At 47.1% G+C, this 24,706-nt stretch overlaps 2 protein-coding genes across 6 annotated transcripts in view; one reads left to right on the top strand and one right to left on the bottom strand.

The window, feature by feature from the left end:
• PRR11 (proline rich 11) overlaps positions 1-24,706 on the bottom strand; it is a 44,055-nt gene that overhangs the window by 5,444 nt on the left and 13,905 nt on the right. For 2 of the 5 annotated variants that reach the window (XM_069971228.1, XM_069971232.1), the window contains exons 1-3: positions 15,319-15,370; positions 4,915-5,020; positions 2,241-2,382 (exon numbers count right to left, since the gene is read on the bottom strand). In XM_069971228.1, coding sequence (XP_069827329.1) covers positions 2,241-2,382; positions 4,915-5,020; positions 15,319-15,328 — 258 coding nt within the window. In that variant the 5' untranslated portion in view covers positions 15,329-15,370. Of the gene's footprint in view, positions 1-2,240; positions 2,383-4,914; positions 5,021-7,154; positions 7,237-14,495; positions 14,568-15,318; positions 15,371-24,706 lie in introns of those variants that run through there. The other 3 variants (XM_069971231.1, XM_069971230.1, XM_069971229.1) reach the window with 3 other exon arrangements.
• SKA2 (spindle and kinetochore associated complex subunit 2) lies at positions 14,799-24,166 on the top strand. Its single transcript, XM_069971233.1, has 5 exons — positions 14,799-14,935; positions 19,382-19,468; positions 21,923-22,099; positions 22,378-22,462; positions 23,889-24,166. Exons 1-4 carry the CDS (start codon positions 14,903-14,905, stop codon positions 22,456-22,458), a joined length of 378 nt encoding a protein of 125 aa, XP_069827334.1. The 5' UTR covers positions 14,799-14,902; the 3' UTR covers positions 22,459-22,462; positions 23,889-24,166.

Genomic DNA, 24,706 nt, shown 5'->3' with positions numbered 1-24,706 from the left:
TCAAAGATGTGAACTATTTAGGATATGGAGTAAATGCTAATACAAAATCACAACTTCACCAAACTGCCCTAATAGGAAATGAGGTGTAAAATGATTATAAGTCCGACTCTTTTTCGGAGATTAAAACTTTTGGACATATCTCTATGATGCATCTCTATCCCTCTCATAGACTCCATTCTATGCACGGGCGGATTCCTTCCTCCGTCCAAAGAATGATCAAGTTCATTCTTTAGACGGAGGAAGGAATCCGCCTGTGCATAGAATGGGGTCTATGACACGGGCGGAGACGCGCGAAGGGCCTGACCTGAAACGTGCATTGGGGTGTTTCTTGGGTAAGACTATTGCACAGCGTTTTCTGCACTTTAATAATTACTCGGCCACTTCCAGCTTTATTTATTTTATTTTTTTTTTGAGTGTTAACCTCTTCTACATGCTGCATGCTTAGTTAGGTCTAGAGATTTTTCCCCGATGTAATCTGCACTTGTGTTTATCGGGACATTCTATCTGGACTGCTATCCATGCATCTGTATCTTTCTTTATTTCTATGATTAGTCCTGGATTATGTGGGACATGTTCTACACACTCTGCCTCTGAGCATTTTTATTTCTGCACTAAGCTATCGCATTTGGTTCGTATGAATCTCATTGGCTAGAGTGTGTACAGGATAGACTTTTATTCAGATGCCGTGCAGTTCCTCTTCCCTTGCTGGGTGTTTTGTCCTGCCTCCATATTTTACTATTAAGTACAGTGGTACCTTGGTTTAAGAGTAACTTGGTTTAAGAGCGTTTTGCAAGAAGAGCTCACAGTTTTTCAAAATTGTGACTTGGTTTAAGAGCATTGCTTTGGTTTAAGAGCTCCTGGTATTGGGTGGGAGCGTGAGTGGGGGAGGGGCATGGCCTGCATAGCGGGGTCTGCAGCACAGTACTCTGACCCAGGAAGTCTCTCTCACCTTCCAATTTATAGCAGATCCACTTCAGGCTGGGGCTTGCATCAGGGGACAGGACTGTGGGGGTAATCTCTTTATAGCTTTAACCCCTCTCTTCCTGGACAGAGAGTGCTGCTATACTGTGTCCACATCTGCCCTGCTCATTCCTTCAGGCTCCCTGCAGTCTCTATCAGTCCTTGTGTTTCCAATCCTCTCCATTCCTGCTATAATGTGCTTGCACTCACACTCAGCTATACACATTGCTGCTATAATGTGCTTGCACTCACACTCAGCTATACACACTGCTGCTATGATTATAAAATGATTTTTGGGGTGTGGAACCAATTGTCTACATTTCAATGATTTCTTATGGAAAAATTTGCTTTGGTATAAGAGTGGATTTGGATTACAAGCACGGTCCCGGAACGAATTATGCTCTTAATCCAAGGCACCACTGTATATGTATTTATGTAACAAATTTTTGTCTTTAATAAACTTTGTGAAATTATTTTCTAACAAATTGCTTATGTGGCTCATGTGTTTGATTTTGGGGAATATTGTTGCAGGGCAAGTAAATATAGACCAGCAGGACCACCAGAGCATTTCTGCTGGATTTGAAAGTTTAGTAATGGTCGGTCTGTTACTTTATAACATTGTCTGCAGGTAATTATAGTTAAAGGAGAAGTCCAGCAAATTCTTTTTATTAAATTATTGTATTGCTCCCCAAAAGTTATACAAATCACCAATATACACTTATTATGGGAAATGCACATAAAGTGCTTTTTTCCCTGCACTTACTACTGCATCAAGGCGTCACTTCCTGGATAACATGGTGATGTCACTTCCTGGATAACATGGTGATGTCACAACCCGACTCCCAGAGCTGTGCGGGCTGTGGCTGCTGGACAGGATAATGGCAGGGGGACACTGAGCATCCCTCTGCCATCATCCTCTCCAGCAGCCACAGCCCGCACAGCTCTGGGAGTTGGGTCGTGACATCACCATTTTATCCAGGGAGTGAAGCCTTGATGCAGTAGTAAGTGTAGGGGAAAAAAGCACTTCATAAGCATTTCCCATAATAAGTGTATATTGGTGATTTGTATAACTTTTGGGGGGCAATACAATACTTTAATAAAAATTTTCACCAGACTTCTCCTTTAACATACTAGTGGACAACCACTTTTATTATTCCCATTGAAAAAAACAACTCTGTGCTGTTGAGCTGAATAGGTACGTTATTGGGAGTCGGTAAAAATAGCTGCCATCTTATATTTGCGAACAACTACAGCAACAAAGTATCTTTAAGTTCACATACCTGTTTTACACCGTTATGGCTCCACAAACATAAAGATACCAAGGCTTTCACAATGGAACTCATTACATGTCTTATATTGTGTATGCTAAGCCATAGAGGCTGCATCAAACCCGAATACCACCTCTCTGTCTGGACCGTTACCCTGTAAACAAGAAGTATATTCAGTAAATATTAATGTATACAGCAAACAGGTATCAATGTCTAAGGGTCCTTTTACACTGAAAGATCTGTCAGCCACAAACAAAGGCCGATCAGCGAGATCAGCGCTCTTTTGCGGTGCCTCTACACGGCACAACAAAACAAGCGGCCATGCTGCACAAAAGATCCTTGTATCACAGGAAGATGTGCGGCCAATAGTGATAAATTTGATAGCCGCCTCCAAAGACCCCATCAGACGAGGAACAGGCGTTTGCCTACTCCTCAGCTGAACGCTGTCACTTTCACACAAGCCGATTATCGGCCAAAGTAGCGTTTCTAGGAACACTCCTGGTCGATAACTGTCCCACATAAAAGGCCCTTAAAGCGAATGTACCATCATGTACAAGGCTTTAACCCTTTAAGGACCGTGCTAACTCTAATTTTTGCGTTTTCATTTTTTCCTCCATGTGCTTAAAAGGCCATAGCACTTGCATTTTACACCTACAGACCCACATGAGCACTTATTTTTTGTGTCACTAATTGTACTTCGCAATGACAGGCTGAATTTTTCCATAAAATATGCTGCGAAACCAGAAAAAAATTATATGCGCAGTGAAATTGAAAAAAAAACGCAATTATTTTTCTTTGGGGGGGGGCTTCATTTTTACGCCGTGTGTCCTATGGAAAAACTTAGTTGTTATATATGTTTCTAAAGTCATTACGATTATAACGATATGTAACATGTATAACTTTTATTGTATCTGATGGCCTGTAAAAAATTCAAACCATTGTTAACAAATATACGTTCCTTAAAATCGCTGTATTCCCAGGCTTATAGCGCTTTTATCCTTTGGTCTATGGGGCTGTGTCAGGTGTCATTTTTTGCGCCATGATGTGTTCTTTCTATCGGTACCTTGATTGCGCATATGCGACTTTTTGATCGCTTTATATTACATTTTTTCTGGATTTGATGCGCTTAAACCGTTTACCGTGTGAGATCAGGAATGTGATTAATTAATAGTTCGGGCGATTACGCACGCGGCGATAGCAAACATGTTTATTTATTTATTTATTTTTATTTGTAAAATGGGAAAAGGGGGGGGGGGGGTGATTCAGACTTTTATTAGTGGAGGGGATTTTTTATTAATAAAAACACTTTTTTTAAACTTTCCCTTACAGTAATATGAAGCCCCCTGGGGGACTTCTATATACACAGCACTGATCTCCCATTGAGATCAATCCTGTGTATATAATAGAGCAATGATCCATCAGATTGGTGCTCTATTATAATGGTCTGCAGCAGACCATCTGAATAGATTGCCGTGCCTGGATCAGCGTCATTCCGACACTGAGCCCCGGCCGGCTCATTAGAACGGATCTCCCCTCCGCGATCGCATCGCGGGGGGGAGATCCCCCACTGGACACCAGGGAGAGGGGGCACAGCTGCTATTCAAATGCAGCTGTCAGCTTTGACAGCGGCATTTGAATAGTTAATTAGCCAGCCGCTGCGATCGGCCGCGCCGGCTAATACACGCGGTCCCTGGTTGCACATAGCAACCGGGGACCGCGCGCTGACCGCTCTCTGTTTACTCTTAACGTCCGCATGACGGGTATACCCGTCATGCGTCGTTAAGAGGTTAAAGGAGAAGTCCGGCAATAAAATTTTAATAAAGTGTTGTATTGCCCCCCATAAGTTATACAAATCACCAATATACACGTATTACAGGAAATGCACATAAAGTGCTTCTTTTCCCTGCACTTACTACTGCATCAAGGCTTCACTTCCTGGATAACAAGGTGATGTCACTTCCTGGATAATATGGTGATGTCACGACCTGACTCCCAGAGCTGTGCGGGCTGTGACTCCTGGAGAGGATGATGGCAGAGGGATGCTCAGTGTCCCTCCAGTGCCCTGTGTCCCTCAGTGTCCCCCTGCCATCATCCTCTCCAGCAGCCACAGCCCGCACAGCTCTGGGAGTCGGGTCGTGACATCACCATTTTATCCAGGAAGTAAAAAAAAGCACTTTATAAGCATTTCCCGTAATAATTGTATATTGGTGATTTGTATAACTTTACCCCCTACCTCCTGTGATGTGGCTCCATTGATTGTAATACAGCAGTATCACAAAGGGGAGGGGTTTTGTCACAATGGGGGTGGGCAGGCCTGCCTCCAGTGCTTCAGGTTGGGCCAGTGCCTGGGAATAGACCGGCACCGGCATCCCCAAGTCTATTCTTATTAAAAACTTAAATTGATATAACCGAAGTTATAGTCGCTTTAAATTGTAATGATAGAAAGATAAGATATACTTTACAGATACTTGTATCTGCTTGATCCATTGGTCAATAAATCATATTATTTTCACGGTCCTATTTGCAAGTATATTTAGACACAATTTGGTGTGACTGTTGGCACCCACACATCTTTTCCCTAAGAGTGCTGTGGTGTTATATCTTTTTGTATAGATAGATCACCATATAGTGCCCCATACATATAGACCAATCCCAGTATTTAATACAGATTAGATAACATGCTCACTCTTCAGCTTTAGAACTGGAGCCTGCTGCCTTCTTTACAGTCCATTGTTTCCGCTTCTTCTGTATACCTGGTCTTCTGCGTGCTTGCAGGAACTTTGCCATAATCCCTGGAGAGTTAAAGTATGAATGCATTTAGAAAAACTGCCTTTATAGAAGCCTTATTACATGACATTAGCTGTACTTAGATAAAGGTGTAGTAATATGATTAGGTACTTAAGGGGGTAAAAAGCAGGGCTGTGGAGTCAGAAAGAATGTACTGACTCAAGCTTTAAAAAAAAATATTTCAAAATTTGAATTCTCATACGGATTTTATAAATGTTCCTAATTCATATAGTTTATGTTCTATAAGTCTAAGCCCCTTATTTATAACATCCAGAAAAACACTTTATCACATACATTTAGTTTATATCATATATCAGTAATAAAGCACTGGTATATTAGATAAGGGTGTTCGGGAAAAGTTGTCGATCACTATTTGGCAGCTTGTTTCTGAGCTGGAAGAGTCCATTGTGTGGGGGGAGATCTGTGCTGTTCTCTTCTTGGATACTGGATGATTGTATATAAGCCCAGGCGGGCAGGGTTGTCTCTGCTCATGCACCAGTTTGCCATTTATCTTACTCATATAATGTGTTTTTGATCTTGTAATGATCCTGTTTGTTAACCCCTATTGCATGTATAGCACTCTGGAATCAAGGGCTCTTTATAAATAAATAGTAAGAATAAGAGCAGCAGTGTAATATGAAGATATCCTGTGTAATATAGAGGAGGAGGAGAAGCCATAAGTAGTGTAGCAGTTACCTGTGTTATCAGTGTGGCGTTTTCTCTCTGGGAGAAGACTGTGTGTGCTTCTCTTCAGTGTGCTATGGCTGCAGCAGGCTGTGTGTGTGTGTGTGTGTGTGTGTGTGTGTGTGTGTGTGTGTGTGTGTGTGTGCGCGCGCGCGCGCGCGCTATGGCTGCAGCAGGCTGTGTGTGTATGTGTATGCTATGGCTACAGCAGGCTGTGCATGTATGCTATGGCTGCAGCAGGCTCTGTGTGTGTGTGTGTGTGCACTATGGTTGAAGCAGGCTGTATGTGTGTGCTATGGCTGCAGCAGGCTGTGTGTGTGTGTGTGTGTGTGTGTACTATGGTTAAAGCAGGCTTTCAGAATCTGTTAGATAAATCTATTAGTGTAAACACACCTTTAGGGTATATTCACACGGACGGGCTCGCAGCGAGATTCTCGCTGCGAGCCCCGCAGGTCCTGGCAGTTCCCATACACTACATACTTGCTGCGGTCTAAACGACCGCAGCGAGTATGTAATTATACCGCCCTTAACCCCTTCTGCTCCCCCGCTGTGTATATACTTTACCTGTCCTCGCTGCACGGGTCCGGCGTCCTGCTCTCCCGCCCGGCCAATCAGTGGCTGCGGCTGGGCAACACACTGATTGGCCGGACAGGAGAGCAGGACGCCGGACCCGTGCAGCGAGGACAGGTAAAGTATATACACAGCGGGGGAGCAGAAGGGGTTAAGGGCGGTATAATTACATACTCGCTGCGGTCGTTTAGACCGCAGCAAGTATGTAGTGTATGGGAACTGCCAGGACCTGCCGGGCTCGCAGCGAGAATCTCGCTGCGAGCCCGCCCGTGTGAATATACCCTTAGGCTGGGTTCACACTACGTATATTTCAGTCAGTATTGTGGTCCTCATATTGCAACCAAAACCAGGAGTGGATTGAAAACACAGAAACGCTCTGTTCACACAATGTTGAAATTGAGTGGATGGCCGCCATATAACAGTAAATAACTGCCATTATTTCAATATAACAGCCGTTGTTCTAAAATAACAGCAAATATTTGCCATTAAATGGCGTCCATCCACTCAATTTCAACATTGTGTGAACAGAGCCTTTCTGTGTTTTCAATCCACTCCTGGTTTTGGTTGAAATATGAGGACCACAATGCTGACTGAAATATACGTAGTGTGAACCCAGCCTTAGGCTGCATTCATACGTCTAAATTTTGCGGACTATACAGACAGTGAATTCCTGTCCTGGATTGTTTCCCCACCCAGCAATGTTTGAATCTCCGCAGTACTGTTATGACATTAAAGGGGTTGTCCGGCGATAAAAAATTATTCACAGAATAACACACATTACAAAGTTATACAACTTTGTAATGTATGTTATGTCTGTGAATGGCCCCCTTCCCCGTGTTTCCCCCCACCCACTCTAGACCCGGAAGTGTGGTGCATTATACTCACCGCATCTCGTGTCGTCCACGGTCTCCGATCGTCAGCAGTGACGTCTTCTTCGGGAGGCCAGTGGATCTTCCCGAGTGCCGGCCGCCCTCTGCAGCGTCATCCGAAGCTCAGCCGCGATTGGCTGAGCATAACTGTGCTCAGCCAATCGCGGCTGAGCGGCTGATGACGCGGCATTCAGAGCTAGTTGTATAACTTTGTAATGTGTGTTATTCTGTGAATAATTTTTTATCGCCGGACAACCCCTTTAATGTCAATGTCATTAATGTGCCGTAGAGATTCAAACAAAACTTTTGACATGTTTTTTCATAATGAGAGCGACACTTCAAGTTAGTGGAAAATTTTGGCCCATATTGTTTCGTCCACATTTAACAAAATAAATGGCAGTTTGCATTTATCTAACTGTGAAATTATGGTTAAATTATGTGATTATTTTATGGTCGGTGTCATTACACACACAGCAATAGTAAATCATTTATTTTCTACATTGATTCCAGTTGGGGACAAGTGGATTATGTGTTCATTTTATTTTGTTTATTTATTAAATTTGTGCGTTGTGTGTTATTTTAACGTCCCACTAATCAGCACATTAGCTATTATATGTGATCAGACAATGACGTTAAATGCAAATGGAGATATACAGTATTTACAAAATAATACACACCTCAGGAAAATTTGTCCATCTTTCTTGGGTTACTACTAGAGATGAGCGAACCTGGAGCATGCTCGAGTCCATCCGAACCCGATCGTTCGGTATTTGATTAGCGGTGGCTGCTGAAGTTGGATAAAGCCCTAAGGCTATGTGGAAAACATGGATATAGTCATTGGCTGTATTCATGTTTTCCAGACAACCTTAGAGCTTTATCCAAGTTCAGCAGCCACCGCTAATCAAATGCCGAACGATCGGGTTCGGATAGACTTGAACCCGAACCCGGTTCGCTCATCTCTAGTTACTACCTCTTCTTAAAATGGCCAATAGTTTTTAGCTGGCTCTCAGCTCGTACTTCTGTACGGAAATATGGCATAAAAAATAAGCTCTGTCCACTTCCCTTTCATAGCAAATTTGATTTTGGTCCAAATGTGGACATATAGACAAGACCCTAGAGAAGGCCTTAGGCCCCATTCACACGTCCGTGTCAGTTTTTACTGTCAGGAAATCCTGATCAGGAGACCTCAAATGTCATCAGGATAGTATCAGGATTTCCTGACAGTAATCCGTTTTTACCATCAGGAAACCATCAGGAAAAACCTTCAGGATTTCCTGATGAGATGGTCTAGTATGCCAACATAAATCACAGGTACCCACACAGCCCTAGTGTACCTGGATGGCCACAGGCTGCAGAACTACAACTCCCATTATGGCCTGCCAGCAGAGCCATGATGGGAGTTGTACTTCTGCAACCTGGATGGCCACAGTCTGCAGAACTACAACTCCCATTATGGCCTGCCAGCAGAGCCATGATGGGAGTTGTACTTCTGCAACCTGGATGGCCACAGGCTGCAGAACTACAACTCCCATCATGGCCTGTCAGCAGAGCCATGATGGGAGTTGTACTTCTGCAACCTGGATGGCCACAGGCTGCAGAACTACAACTCCCATCATGGCCTGGCAACTCCATCAGAGCATGGTGGGAGTAGTAGTCCTAAAGGGGTAATCTCACCTGTCCTGGATCCTGCTCTGTCCGGGCAGCGAGGTTGAGGTCCGGGCAGAGTGCAGTGCAGAGATCCGGGCGGCGGCAGCGGTCGGAGGTCCGGAGCATGCGGCGGGCCGGTGGTGAGTTTCCGGGAGGGGGGGGTGCGGGCGATCGGAGCGGGCGGGCAATCGGAGCGGGCGGGCGGGCTGGCGAGCGGAGCGGGCGGGTGGGTGATCGGAGCGGGCGGGCAGGCTGGCGATCGGAGCGGGCGGGCGGTCGGCCCCGTGGTGAGGTCCTGGCTCTCTACCATTCCGGAATCACGGGCACTTTCCTGATATACATCAGGAAAATGCCCGTGATTCCGGCGCTCCCATAGACTTCTATGGGGGCGTCCGTGCCGGATTTCCGGACGAAAATAGGACAGGATCTAAAAAATCCGGTCCTATTTTCCGGAACGGACACCCTTCCGGAAAAATCCGGAAGGGTGTCCGTGTCCAATGTTAGCCTATGAGTCCGGAAATCCGTCCGGATTTCCTGATAGGAAATCCGGACAGATTTTCCGGACGTGTGAAGGGGGCCTTAGACTAAAAAAAAAAAATGGTTATCCCGAGGAAAAAGAAGCAACTGAAGAACTAAAAAAAAGAAACAATGTGACCAGAGCTACAAGGGAAAGACAGGAAGATGGTCCTACAAAAAACGGGGAATAGGACGTCATTTCCACCTTAACCCCTTAAGGACAGGGCCATTTGTCACTTTTGCGTTTTCTCCTCCTCGCCTTCTAAGACCCATAAGTCTTTCATTATTCCACCTACAGGGCCATGTGGAGGCTTGTTTTTTTGAGGAACAGCTGTTCTTTGTAATGGCAGAGTCTTTTAATCTGCCATAAAATGAATGACGGAACCCCCAAAATATCATTTATGGGGTGAATTTGGGAGGCTTCCATGTTTACGTAATGCACTTCACGGTAAAACTGGCATTTTTTCTTTATTCTGTAGGTCGGGCTGAACACAGTGATATGCAGGTTTACTAGGTTTTCTAACGTTTTACTATTTTTATTAGCAGTAAAACTTTTTTTTGCAAATAGGTATTACTTGAAGAGGACCTGTCACCTCCCATGCCGGGGTGACAGGCTCCCGACTCCCGTTAGATCCCCCTATACTTACCTCATCGCGCCGGGTCCCGCTTCCTGAGCTGGTCGGGTGACTGAGATTTCAGCACCCGAAGCCCGGCGCGTGCGCTCACAGGAGAGTCAGATGCCCATAGAGAATGAATGGGGAGTCCGATGCTCCGTCATTCTCTATGGGCATCGGACTCTCCTGTGAGCGCGTGCGCTGAAATCTCAAGTCACCCGACCGGCTCAGGAAGCAGGACCCGGCGTGATGAGGTAAGTATAGGGGAATCTAACGGAGGGTCGGGAGCCTGTCACCCCAGCACGGGGGGTGACAGGTTTTCTTTAAAATGGCTCTAAAATGGCTCTATTATAACTCCTATAGCACATTTATTTTTTCACCTACAGGGTCGTATGGGGTGTTATTTTTTGCGTACTGATCTCTAGTTTTTATTAGTAACATTTTTTTCTAGATCAAACGTATTGGTTACTTTTTATTTTTTTATTTAAAAAAAAAAAAGAAGCAATCTCTACTTTTTTTACAGCTTTTTGTTCACGCCGTTCACCGTGCGGGAACAATGATGTTTTATTTTAATAGATCGGACAATTAAGCAAGCTACGGTATATTATATGTTAATTACCTTTATTATTTTTATGTGTTTTATGTATAAAATAGGAAGGGGGGTGATTTTCACTTTTTTTTTTCAAACTTAATTTTTATTTCTTTTTATATTAATAACAGTACAACAAGCATCACTCATCAGGCACAATACGCCTTTGTAAGGTTCGCAGACCCATTAGTCTCTGTACACTAGTCCTAGTTAGGTGCAGTGATGCATCATAGGTTACAGGGGAATAAACAAACATAACTGGAAACTCCCCCCAGCATAGTAACAACCTGTATTTAAGCTGCCCTCAATCTCGGTCATGGGCATTTGGGAGACGCAGTGGACCCAGGGTTCCCGCTATGTCTCTTTCCATGTACCATTTTGCGTGTTTAAAGGGCCTTACCACCTCATAAATTTCGGATGGTTCTAAAAAGCTGGATTTTCACTTTTATTGGGGGAGGGGCTTTGGGGCATTTTGTAAAACATTTATAATAATAAACAATGCTTTTATTTGTGTAGCGCACAACACAGATCCTGCAGCACTTTACAAAGTTTTGCCAATTATTGCTCCCTGTCCCATTAGGGCTCACAATCTAAATTCACCTGTTTGTTTTTGAGTGTGGGAGGAAACTGGAGTACCCGGAGGAAACCCCCGCAAACACTGAGAGAACATACAAACTCTTTGCAGATGTTGCCCTTGGTGGGACCCCAGCGCTGCAAGGCTACAGTGCTAACCACTGAGCCACCGTGCTTTTATACTTTTATACAGGGGCGTAACTAGAAATGGCTGGGCCCCATAGCAAACTTTTGATTGGGGCCCCAACCCCCTCAATCGACCACTACGCCATAAACACACTCAGCTCTACACAGGTTCTGTACACCATATAAATTACAGTACAGTTATATTAAGTGACTCACAGGGGACGTCTTCTCTGATCGGAGTTCTTTCCTTTTCATCTTCTCCATCCGTCCTGGGCCATTATGAGAACTTCTCCGAGCCACGAATCCACAGAATCTGCCAGTCAGACATATTAGACTCCTCACTCTGGCACCATCCTCATCTCTATACACACTGCACATCTGTACTGTCCCCTTTACACCCTCATTTAGTGGGTAGCCCTGACTCTATGTGACCCCCTAATAATATATGCCCCCCTCTGTGTATTCCCTCTCCCCCTATGTTGCCCCCCCAAATAGATGGCCCCTCTCCCCCCATGTTGCCCTCCTTATAGATGGCCCCCTCTCCCCCCACCCTCCCTTATAGATGGCCTCCTCTACCCCCTCCCTTATAGATGGCCTCCTCTCCCCCCTCCTTATAGATGGCCCCCTTTCCCCCCACCCTCCCTTATGGATGGTCCCCTCTCCCCCCACCCTCCCTTATAGATGGCCCCCTCTCCCCCCACCCTCCCTTATAGATGGCCCCCTTCCCCCTCCCTTATAGATGGTCCCCTTCCCCCCTCCCTCATAGATGCCCCCCTCTTCCTCCCCACCCTCATAGATGCCCCCTCTTTCCCCCTACCCTCATAGATGCCCCCCTCCTTCCCCCCACCCTCATAGATGCCCCCTCTTTCCCCCTACCCTCATAGATGCCCCCCTACTTCCCCCCACCCTCATAGATGCCCCCTCTTTCCCCCTACCCTCATAGATGCCCCCCTCCTTCCCCCCACCCTCATAGATGCCCCCTCTTTCCCCCCCCCACCCTCATAGATGGCCCCCTACTTCCCCCCACCCTCATAGATGCCCCCCTCTTTCCCCCCCCACCCTCATAGATGCCCCCCTCTTTCCCCCCACCCTCATAGATGCCCCCCTCTTTCCCCCCACCCTCATAGATGCCCCCATCCTTCCCCCCCACCCTGCAGGCTGATAAAAAACAAAACTTAACTCACCTGACATCGCGCTCCCACGTCGATCCTCACTTCTCCTGGTCTGTCCTCGGCTGCTGCGCGGCTGGCGGGGGTGTCGCGTCTTATCCCCGGCAGCGATCGCATCCCAGAGCTCCCTGCGCGCCGGAACCGGAAGTCAGGGCCCAAGGCGCGCAGGGAGTTCTGGGATGCGCGGCTGCCGGGGATAAGACGCGACACCCCCGGCAGCCGCGCAGCAGCCGGGGGAAGACGGAGCCGGACTCTTGTGACCGCAAGCAAAACAATGCTTGCGGTCACAAGAGTGATTGATCGGGAGGGCCCCGCGGGCCCACCTTCGTGGCCACTGCCTGGACCCCAAACAGCTGTAGCACCCGGGAGGCCTGCTCGGCCGCCGGGTGCTACAGGCTATGTGAGCCCCGCGCCACGGGCCCCCGATACGGCGGGGCCCCGTAGCGGCCGCTACGGCGGTAGTTCCGCCAGTGCTTTTATAGTTCCCTTAGGGAACTATCACTTATATACATTACATTGCACTGATCCCTGCTATGCCACAGAATTGCAGGGATCAGTGTTATCTGCTATCTTCTGATAGAACCAGCCTGTGGCAGACTATCAGACGACTGCACGGAGGTAAGGAGAAGACCTTCGGCAGTCAGGAAATGTGATCGCGACCTCCGCAGACACGCTGCGGGGTTCCCGTTCCCTAAGTGACCAGAGATGCTCCGGTCACTTATAGTTAAACGCTGCAGCATTTAAGGGGTTAATGGCGGGCGGCCACGTGATTGCGGTGGCCCGCCATTGAGGGTGAAGGCCTGGCTGCTGATGGCAGCTGGTCCTCACCAGCTATGAGCCAGCTCAGCTCGTGAGCCCGCTCCATAGCCAGGGACCGCGCCAGGGCGTACATTTACGTCCTCCTGCGTAAAGGCACAGGCATTGGGGGTGTAAATGTACGACTACGGTCGTTAAGGGCATGTTCACACTGAGCAAAACAGGCGGAATCCCACCTGCCTCAGCGTGACACTGCTTCTCTATGGGAGAGCGCGCGCTCCTCCGCTGCCACCGCTCAAAGAAGTGACATGTCCCTACCTCGAGCGGAGAGCGGCAGCAGCAGAGGAGCACACGCTCTCTCATAGACAGGCTATGGGACACTGAGACAGGCAGGATTCCACCGCCTGTGTTACACCTTCCCCGCTCTCAGCATCGTAATGATACATGATGCAGAGAGGGGAGAATAAAAAATAAAAAAAAAGTCCACTGTAGGGTTTCCCGTCCATAGGATCTGTGAAATACGGGATTAAAGGGAACCAATTGAGCTCCCAGGGACACTGCAGAGATGTTACTATTACATCCCGTACCATACCAGGGGTTGTGGTCCTGTCCAATTCCCAGAAACATAGTGACCCCAACCCTATCCAGGATCATTTCTGGTAAGGATCCATTTACACAGAAAGATTATCTGCCAAAGATTTGAAGCCAAAGCCAGGAACAGACTAAACAGAGATCAGGTTATAAAGGAAAGACTGAGATTTCTCCTCTTTTCAAATCCATTCCTGGCTTTGGCTTCAAATCTTTGTTAGATAATCTTTCTGTGTAAATGAACCCTAAGGGTGCGTTCACACCTACAGGATCTGCAGCAGATTTGATGCTGTGTTCAGTTATTTAAATGAAATCTGCTGCAGAAAATCAGCTGCAGATCCTGTAGGTGTGAACGCACCATAAAGAAACCAAATATATTGAATGATTTATCAGATCCAGGAAACTCAATGTACTGCACAGCCAGGGGTTTCCAGGGATAATCATAGGGATGGGGATGATGTTATTTCCGTGCATTGTATAGACGTATAAGCATAGGACCAGGGACTGAGGAGCCTACAGCTATCAGGATGGATCAGACATACAGGATACACAGTGCCCGATCACGTGCCGCCGCCATGCCCGCAGTGTTAGTGCCAGCTGTGCTCACCGTGCTCCAGATGAGAGGCGGCCGCTCCCCGGTCCTCCAACAACAGCCGGACACCAGCTACACACACCACTTCTACATTCAAATCTACAGCACGACGCTCTGTAGCCAATCACAGCCCTCGGCGACACCCCGTCCGTTACTTCCCAGCCAATAACACGTCGTTCTGCTCTACCTGCATCCTCCCTACGGAAAATGGGAGGGGCCACCTGAGTAGCTAATCAGCTCGCGGGAATCATGTCTGCCCTCCCACATTTATAAACGAATGGGTTAAAAATTCAGAACTGCTCAATAACCAATGAGAGACCAGTTTGAGGCAACTGAAGCCAATAGCATCCCAGCACTCTATTCTCAGCCAATCACAGTGCGAGAGCCATGCAGCGGTTTACATTAAGCTGCGCACCAATGAGCTGACCGCGATGGTTCTCAGCTGACCAATGAGGTTTCTGCATGAACTGACAGCTGCCCAATGAGCAGGGCGAGCTATTTGCACCCAGTGAGTGTTGCACAAGCAGGGCTCCTCCTCTGTACCCTCCCCCGCTCGTATTCCCGGGTCCGCCTGAGGAATGTAAACTATTCAACATGGAGACAGCAGTCAATAAGCTGGAGGCTCTGGTAAGACGGCGGCGGCGGGGGTGTGTGCGGGCCCGGCCTGCACGGAGAGCGGGGCGGCGGGGGGCTCCATCCCTGCAGCCCGGGGATCTGGTGGCCGAGCTCCCAGCACCATCCCCGCTGACAGGAGCGGCAGCAGAGGCGGAGGGGGAAGGGCGGCCCCGGCTGCTGTGTGATGGCGGCCTGCTGGCCGGGACCTGTGCGGGGAGCTGCGGGGCCGGGAAATGGCGGGAGCCGGAGACGCCTCTGCATCGTGCGCGCTGAGCGGGGCCTCCTGCTGCCCGCACACCGGGGACCGTGCCATCCCGTGACCTGCCGCTCTGCCCTTCACTTGTCACTCCACCAATCATCGCCCCCGTGCTCCACCAGTCACACTGCTGCGGTACCTGCCGTCATGTCTGCACGGTGCTCATGCTGTTACCATAACCCACTAGGCCCCGCCCTCGTTATTATCTATGCATAGCCCCGCCCACTGCCAGCTCGCCCCGCCCCCTGTCCTTTGGGGGAGGATTGTAGTCAGTGACCCCCATGAAGTCCTGCTTCTCCTCTTCCTCCTGGTCAGTAAGGGCTGATGGAGAAGCCATAGAGGACACCGCAGACGGTACATGTCCAGGTGCGGATCACCTGACACCCTGTATCCCATTCCTATAGGCCGATCACATCAAATAAAAAAAAAAAAAATCATCCCGCTGCCCTTGGAAACAGATAACAAAGCTTCTCCGCCGTGCTGTCATACATGTCATATCTCCTGGGCGCACACACAGATATTTCCTAGGCTGTTTATGATAATTGGGGATCCTGTGGGGGCTATGTAGGACAGGTCAGTAATGTATACTTACCTGTCCTGCTCCCTCACCGCTGTCGGATCTTAAGCTGCTTGTTCCATGCCGCTGTCAGTGTTTTGGAAACTCTGGGAGCGGCACATCATTGGATGTTTCCAAAACACTGACAGTGGCGGAGAACGGGCGGCTCAAGATCCAACAGTGGCGGAGGAGCAGGAGAGGTAAGTATACATTACTGACATGTAGCCTGGCAGGATCCGCAATTATCAAATTATCCCAGGCAACACCTTTAAAGTGACTGTACCACCAGGCCCAGGCTGAAGCACTGAGGGGGGCCGACCCACTCTTAGTGGGAGGAAACCCTAGCCCCTCTATGATAGGGTCCCATTGATTCTAATGGAGTCATGTCATGAAGGGGCTGGGGGTTTCTTCCCACTGGGGGTGGGTCGGCCGCCTCCAGTGCTTCAGCCTGGTGGGCCTGGTGGTACCGTCACTTTAAGGGTTACTGTCATTTGTAATCAAAAGTTACTGCTGGCGAGATACAGCTGAGGGGAGGGCATCGTAGTGTCCTGACTTTTTCTTTTCATAGACTGTATTGAAGCGTGAGAGTTAGATTTGATTGACAGCCGGGGAGGGACATGTGCTGCCGCGCTCTGTTCCTTGTTCTCTTTCAAAAGTGAATCTGACTTCAAATGACCATAGTCCCTCTAAGAACCTGATTACACATTTAGTAACACGGTCAAACGTGTGTCCCTCCTGCTGTTACAAGATGTCAGTTCTCACCATGCCTGATAAACCAAAAACGTGGCTCAGTATCACTATTGGTGCATGCAGCAGTGCTAACAAGGTCAGTGTCAGGACCAGGGCTTCAGTAGCCCTGCAGTTCCTAGAACAGCCATTGGTGGCAGTAGGGGACCATTTTGCCCCTCTGCTGCCACTCAATGTAACAAAAAAAAATATTTCTGTCTTCTTTAATAAAGTTATTTAACTTTACAAGAGATATGTAAAAATAAATGTCTAAGAAACTTTGTAATTGGGTTTATTAGCCGAAAAATGCATTTTTATCATGAGAAAGCAGTTTGAAGGCTCCCCCCACCCCCTGTCTTCATGATTCTCTATGGAGAGGGGAGGGGTGGAGGGAGATGAGGCACCAAAACAGGACAATAAAGAGTTAATTTACAGCTACATCACCGGGCTATCTCCTCTGAAGTCAACACTGACCTCTCTGACCTCCGAATACCGGCTGTCACACAGGTCCCACTGTGTAATCCTTTGTTCTCTGCTGGCGACTAATCTCCCTCCTCCCCCCTCCCCTCTCTATAGGTTACACAGGGCACGTCTGATGTAAAAGAGTCAAGATTTCCTGATAATGAGCAGTGAATGAGAGATAGGCGGGGGGGGGGGGACCTGGGGAAAGTCTTTTTGAATGCAGATAATGGCAGATTTGCCTAATAAACCAATTACAAAATTTCACAGTCTGTTGGGCTTCGCTGTAACATAGTACTTAGGATAAAAGGTTTGACATCACTACAGGGACATTATTTATATATTGCCAACATATTCTGTGGCAATTCCAAAAACATTACAAATACATTCAAACAAGAGGATTGATGGTCCTGTTCACAACCGATTAGAATTTATGGGGAAATAAGGCAAAAAGTACTTGATTTGTATTCGCCTGTCCTGCTCCCCCTTCACTGACCGCTCCCCTGGTGTCCTGCTGCCTTGTTCCTTGCTCACTGCAGCTGCCTTCAGTATTTCTGAACCTGTCTCTGAAGTGACAGGCTGCTCAGCCAATCACTTTCTGCGGTGCTGTCTTGTGATTGGCTGAACAGCCTGTCAATTCAGAGATGGGAACAGAAGTCCCTGAGGCGGCTGCGGTGAGCGGGGAACACAGAAACAAGGCAGCAGGACACCGGGGGAGCCTGGACAGGTAATTATATTTCTTTATTATTTTATATAACAGCGAGGGCTGTTGGGACATTAACAATATTTTTACAGCCCTTGCTGCACGATAATTGAGCTGTGTATAGGCTTGTTAAGGGAGCATTAATCTAGCAGATTGGCACTCGCTTACAGTGTAATGGCGGCTTGTGTAATTACATGGCTCTTGCAGGGGGTTTAACTGCTGAGACCCGCTGTGATCAGGAAATATAGCTGAGGAGAGAGTGCGGCAGCAGTGTGCTCTACCACCCAGCTGTATCTCCTGATCAGCTAATTCTGACAATGTAAGGCCGCATGCGCACGTCCCGTATATTATGGGCCGTAGTTCCGTGCAAGCGCCGTCCTGGAACGTTTCCCCAGCTGGCATGGTACATCAATATCGTGTCGGCAACAAGGGGAAATCTTTGATTCACCGCGACACTGTAATGACGGAGCTGTGCAGATCTGTCATTACGGTGCTGCGGCAAATCAAAGATTTTCCCTATCGCCGGCATGATATGGATACATTATGCCGGCCGGGAAAACGTTCCAGGACGGCGCTTGCATGGAATCCTGCCTTCTATCTGTTTGAATGGTAGGGCTCGCGCCTCCACTCTCCGCTGAAAGAATTGACATGTCAATTCTTTGAGCGGAGGCGCGCAAGCCCTCCCATTCAAACGGATAGAAAGCAGGATTTGGTGCTGAGTCCAAGCGGGGGATGGGGGGCTCTGGACGGAATTCTGATGAGGTGTTGCTAGTAGAATTTATGGTGCCTTCAGAACTGTATAAAGAGACCGAGGTGAGAAATTGTCATCCCTGTCCACTGGCTGATTGGAATGGCAGTGTGCTTGCTTGGCCTCCACCTTTCATTTTCCAAAGAGTCTGTAAGGAATGAAAGGCGGAAGCTGATTGGTTGCTAGGGGCAACTGAGCCAGTTTCACTTTACACCATGTTTGATAAATCTCCCACCTAGTATATACCTAGTACAGGGGTAGGGAACCATGGCTCTCCAGCTGTTGCAAAACTACAACTCCCATCATGCCTGGACAGCCAAAGCGTTAGCTTTGGCTGTCCAGGCATGATGGGAGTTGTAGTTTTGCAACAGCTGGAGAGCCATGGTTCCCTACCCCTCAGCTAGTATATACAAATGCTTGACAAAGAGGGTGGTCTCCCAAAACTTATGACGTAGGCACTATATATATATATATTCCCAGAGTGCTCCTGTAATTCTGAATTCTAGATTTACATTTATGTAGCTACAAAACGTCTGAAAATAGGTTTTGTTCATTTTATTTGTCATATTTTCAAATATATAAATGTATACTCTTTTCCCTTTAAGCATCCTGTCCAGGGCCCTTTTTATGTTGTACTACTAGTGGCCTGGCACAAAAAGCAGTGCAATGTTAAAAGGGCATTGGCCAGTGACCCAGGCCACGTTCTCCATGTACTTGACATCATCTTCCTCTAGTCTGTGGACGGTCGCCTATCCTCCAGCTGCTTTAATTTCTTGAACTGTGAAGATTTTTTCTGCTAATAATTGCTCTGACTTTATTGCACTACTGTACTATACAGCTAGCAGTGCAATAGTATTGTCAAAGCATTTGGGAGCAGAGGACCCCTTGATCCAGCAGATCAGGAGAAATGCAATGTTTGGTTGGAGAGTGAAGTTGGGGGGGGTAGGGTGGGTTCATGGCTTATGCTTGTGATAACAGGTTGTGATGTCTTCTGAAAATCTAAATTTCAGTTTCAAAAAGCTGAGTCTGACTTGGATTACATAGAACAAAAGTTGGAGTTTGAAATACGGAAGAGCCTCCCGGAAGAGTCTTCCCAGGTACAGTATGTTCATCATCAGATGGGTCGTTGACTTTTGACATGTCATGAGACATAGCAAAGAACTTAGAAGTCCAACAGCACCTGGAGAGTAGGTCCTAGAATTGGCAGTCAGTGATGGGGATGCATGCTGGAGTGTCAGCTATCCCGGTACTGACCGATATAGCATAAAAGTTGAAGGAGTCCAACAGTATCCAACGATCAATTAGTTGTCTTTAACTTTTTATACCGAAAACAGCGACGTTTCGAGTCAGCGTGTATGTTTGTTAATATTGATAAAGACCCATGCTGGGTTGAAACGTTGTTGTTTTTGCTCATAAATTTGCAATAAAAAGTTGAAGATAGCTGATTAATCTTTGGACCCTGTGGGACTACACCTTTTATGTCATCATACATGTCAAAAGTTATTGATCACAGTGGGTCTCACTTCTGAGACCTGCTCTGGCCAGGAGATAGCCGGGGAGAGATTACGGCAGGGCAATCCACACGCCGGCCAGCCGTGCATTCTGTCAGTATTTTCCCATATTGACGGAATGCATCGACTGGGGAGTGGATCTTCTGATCAGAGTAGGTCTCAGCAGTGAGGTCCTCTGTTATCAGTATCTTTTGTCTAAAGACACACCTAAAGTTATTTGTAGTGACGGGTACGCGCTATAGGGATTGTATGTTTAGATTTAGCCAGGAGAAGCTCGTTGCTGTGCACTTGACTACTCAGATTTCCATTCGATCCATTTTGTAGGAGGAGAGGGGATTTATTATCTGTGAAGCCATAGGATCGGATGGTGTCCCAGTGGTTGGACCCCAGCGATCAGCACGTTATCTCCTATTTCATGGATAGGGGATAACAAGCTCAGGTGGGAATACCCCTTTATCTGTTTTTGTGTCTTATGCAGACCGGACAGAAAGGGGGGGGGGAGGCTCCTGCTTCTGATGAGGGGGTCATGGCTGAGCATTGAATCCCTTACTTGTCTAATCTACAGCTTTTTTGCTATAGACCTGAAGTCACTGGCACCTCTGCATCTCTGAGACACTCTACTAGATACATAGGTGATAGTGACTCCCCGTCTACAGCAGAGAAGCTGTAAATTAGGAACAGGTCATGTGAAAAGTCATTGGAACAGATCTAGTTCCTTTAAAGACGGACCTGCCAAAATAAGCCTGGCAGGTGCTCTGTGTTCTGGGCATACAGCAAAAAAGAAAAAGAGGAAAATAGGTGATTAAAGGGGGTTTAACAACTTGTCTCCTAACCACAGGATAGGTGCTAAGTATCTGACCGCTGGGGCTCCAAGTGCCCCTGTTTGAAGGGAGCAGCCGTCAAATTTGTGCACAAGCTATTTGTTCAGATTTTATGAGGTTGCCGAAGCCAGTCATTGTTTTCAGCTATGTTTGGCCGATCTGTAGACTTTGAATAATGCATCAGTGTCCTTGCTGAACTGCTACTCCATTCAATTGCAAACTATGGACCCCCATACTTATGATCAGTGGGGGTCCCTGCTGTCAGATACCTACCTTCCCCCAATCCGTCATTTATATCCTGTGGTTAGGTGATAAGTTGTCCTTATGGCGAAAACTCCTTAAAGGGAATGTATCATCAGAACATGACCTATTGTTTAAAGGGAACTGATCATCTCGATTGTGCTGATCGGGCTCCTAGCTGCACCCTATAGATCTTTATTGCAGCTCCCCTACCATATGAGTCGTGTCTGCAGCAGTAGCTTTACATCAGGGGAAAATGTGTTTTATTGCAGCATGAGAGGCCAGAAGAGGGGCGGCAACTAGTCTCCCGGGCGGAGAGCCGTTCGTGACTTGTCACGGCTCTCTGCCTGCCAGTGCACTCTGTGGGGATGATTGACAGGCAGAGAGGCCACTAATGGGTGTCTTTTCCTGTCAATCATCCCAGCAGAGCACACTGGCAGGCAGAAAGCCGTGACTAGTCACAAACAGCTCTCTGCCCAGATGACTAGTTGCCGTCCCCTCCCGACCTCGTGCGCCGAAGTACAATACATTTTTGTTACTAAACTTAGGAATTGGCTATAACTTAAAGGGAACCTGTCACCCCCCGTACCGGGGTGACAGGCTCCCGACCCCCCGTTAGAGACCCCTATACTTACCTCATCCCGCCGGGTCCCGCTTCTGGATTCGGTCGGGTCCCGGAGATCTCAGCCGCTGCAGCCCGGCGCGCGCGCTGAGAGATGAGTCCAACACTCATAGAGAATGACAGGAGAGTCCAGCACTCCGTCATTCTCTATGAGCGTTGGACTCATCTGTCAGCGCGCGCGCCGAGCTGCAGCGGCTGAGATCTCCGGGACCCGACCGAATCCAGAAGCGGGACCCGGCGGGATGAGGTAAGTATAGGGGTCTCTAACGGGGGGTCGGGAGCCTGTCACCCCGGCACGGGGGGTGACAGGTTCCCTTTAAGGAGTATCTCAATACTGAGTAAACTATTTAATTTTAGGAAAATCCTACCATATTGCTGGAGCAGTTGGCCAGCGTAAAGTCACGCTTTAAGGGTCTGTCTTCCCAGCTGGATAAGATTGCTGCCGACCAGCAGAAATCAGTGGAAAGTATTCAGACAACAATAGCAAACACACTGAAGATGGTGCAGCATTTACAACAGCAAACCGATTTTCAGGTACTATGCAGAGTCTTTATATATTCAGATCTACTCTATGGGATTACACCTTTAAAATTAGCCAATGTTTCCTGCTTTTTTCTAATATAACATTTGCTGAACCTATACATTAGCAGTCCTTATAATTATCCTATAAGAGGGCATATGTTTATAGCTGTGTTCCACCCAGAAAGTTTTGCTACACTCTATTAGTAGCTCCCAGTAACTGGGTGGCATAAACTGGAATGTCCACCATCTTCATGAGAAGCTATATTGTGCCCTATTATATATGTTTGCAGGTACCCCCTTTTTCAGAGGAAGAACTTCGTGCTCTCCAACAGTTTGAGACTCTAGCATCGAAAGGCATGAACCTAAAATGATCAGGTATTATATTATGTTTTTTTGAGTGGTGCTGAAGCTTAGCTGGTAATGAAACAGCCGCTCAAAAAGAGAACTTTGAAATCCCAAAAATGTGTTTATCTTTAGTGAACATATTTCACAAGGTCAACGTGCAAAATTTCAGCCAAAGTACAAAAAGCAAAATGTGTAGAAAAACAGCGCTCTATCACTTGCTTACAAATTGTACCTTACAGACCTTGGAAATCCTTCTCTTTCTTGTGGGCCACATGGTAATAGTTTGTTGATGTTGGCACACAGAGCAAGTCTCAGCCTCCAATTTATCAATTTCTGTTTGTGTTCCTTGTTTGTTAGTCACGGTAAGCACTAGAGATGAGCGTAACTTGACCATGCTCAAGTCCGATTGCTTAGCATTACAGTCGAGTGAACTTCGAGCAGGCTTGGGTTCGTCCAACATTGAGCGTGCGGCAGTTGATTACCGGTGGCTGCTGAAGTTGGATGAAGCCCTAGGGGGAGTCCTGAAAAACATGGATACAGGGGGAGATTCATCAAACATGGTGTAAAATGAAACTGGCTCAGTTGCCCCTAGCAATCAATCAGATTCCACCTTTTATTTTCCAAAGAGTCTGTGAGGAATGAAAAGTGGAATCTGATTGGTTTCTAGGGGCAACTGAGCCAGTTTCACTTTACACCATGTTTGATAAATCTCCCCGACAGCCTATGGCGTTTTTTATCTTACTAACAAATGATACTGGCGTAGTTTATTAGGCATTAGAGATGAGCAAACCTCGAGCATGCTTGAGTCCATCCGATCGTTCGCCATTTAATTAGCCACGGCTGCTGAAGTTGGATAAAGCTCTAAGGTTGTCTGGAAAACATGGATACAGCCAATGACTATATCCATGATTTCCACATAGCCTTAGGGCTTTATCTAATTTCAGCAGCCACCACTAATCAAACGCTGAACGCTTCGGATGGAGGTTCACTCATCTCTATTAGGCATTTTTAGCCAAAAAAAAAAAAACACAGCAAAAATAGCACAATATTAATAAGGCCTGTGCTCCTAAGAATAATTTCTACGGACAGACCAGAGGTTTTTGCTCAGCACGTGAAAAGTGCAAAAATTCTTGTGCAAATGAAAAATGTCCACCGATGATTCTAACTAAGGGCCCCTTCACACTAAGCATAAGTGGCGTGCCTCCACTCTCCGCTCAAGGAATTGACATGTCTCACGTGCCTCCGCTCTCAATGTCAATTCTTTGAATGGAGGCTCAAGAAATCCCATTGAAACAATGGGACAGACCGAATTTCACTTGGCGTCCACGGCGTGGGCTCCGCTTTAACTTCTGCCACTTTTGCTCAGTGTGAACAGGCCCCAAGGCCTTAGTCGCCATTCAGTTGATCATTTCATGTTTGAAAAACTGATACATTTTCTCATCTTTTTATTTTTTAGACCTTCAAAGCCGCAAGAAATGGAGAAGATATTTTGAGACATCACAACTGTGTAAAGCGGAATACAGTAGATTGGCTGTCAACACAGACTTGATGACTCCCTTACTTTTTTCTTTTTTTGTCAGAAAGGAACATTGATAATGATATTTGTAAAAAGAACACCCACTATTTATTTAAGGGAGGAAGAAACCCACACGTTATATTTCACCTTGATCCAAACCGGTTATTGTTGTAATGATGTGTAGATAACTTGTTATATAAAGTTTTCCGTAAATTACAGCTCCGAGTTCACTTTGTGTTTATGATTCATTGCTGCAGGTTCAGCTTGTTGATTTAGCATGCCTGCAGTGGTACTCTCTTATCCCATCTTCAGATTGAGCATGAGTAGATGCAGCTCCACACTGAGTGGTTGGGGGGGCGAGGCAACCATATGATGTCCAGGGGGTTCAAAGAGTAGTGGACAAGCCCCCCTTCCCTTTCTGGATATCATATGGGCAGCTTGGAAATTCACTCACCTAATTTGAAGTTTTCTTTTTATATCCAATCTCAAGATTAGGCGGGAGAGTAAGGGCTACGAAAAACAGGCGGAAATTCTAAGCGGAACCCCAGCCAGCCGACTCGGAATCCCATCTGCTATCTGTTTCAATGGGATGTCTATGCTCAAAGAATTGACATGAGGCCCGCGCGAGGCATCCCATTGAAACACAAAGCAGACGGGATTCTGAGCGGAATCTGCAGGTGAAGATTCCGCTTGGAATTTCCATTTGTTTTCTGTAGTGTGAAAGAGCCCTTAAACTGGGAACCCGTCACACTGATAAT

The sequence above is a fragment of the Dendropsophus ebraccatus genome, chromosome 5 (assembly GCF_027789765.1).
Source record: "Dendropsophus ebraccatus isolate aDenEbr1 chromosome 5, aDenEbr1.pat, whole genome shotgun sequence".
Lineage (NCBI taxonomy): Eukaryota > Metazoa > Chordata > Amphibia > Anura > Hylidae > Dendropsophus > Dendropsophus ebraccatus.
The sequence above is the reverse complement of the archived record's forward strand: the minus strand, read 5'-3'. Positions and strand labels throughout refer to the sequence as shown.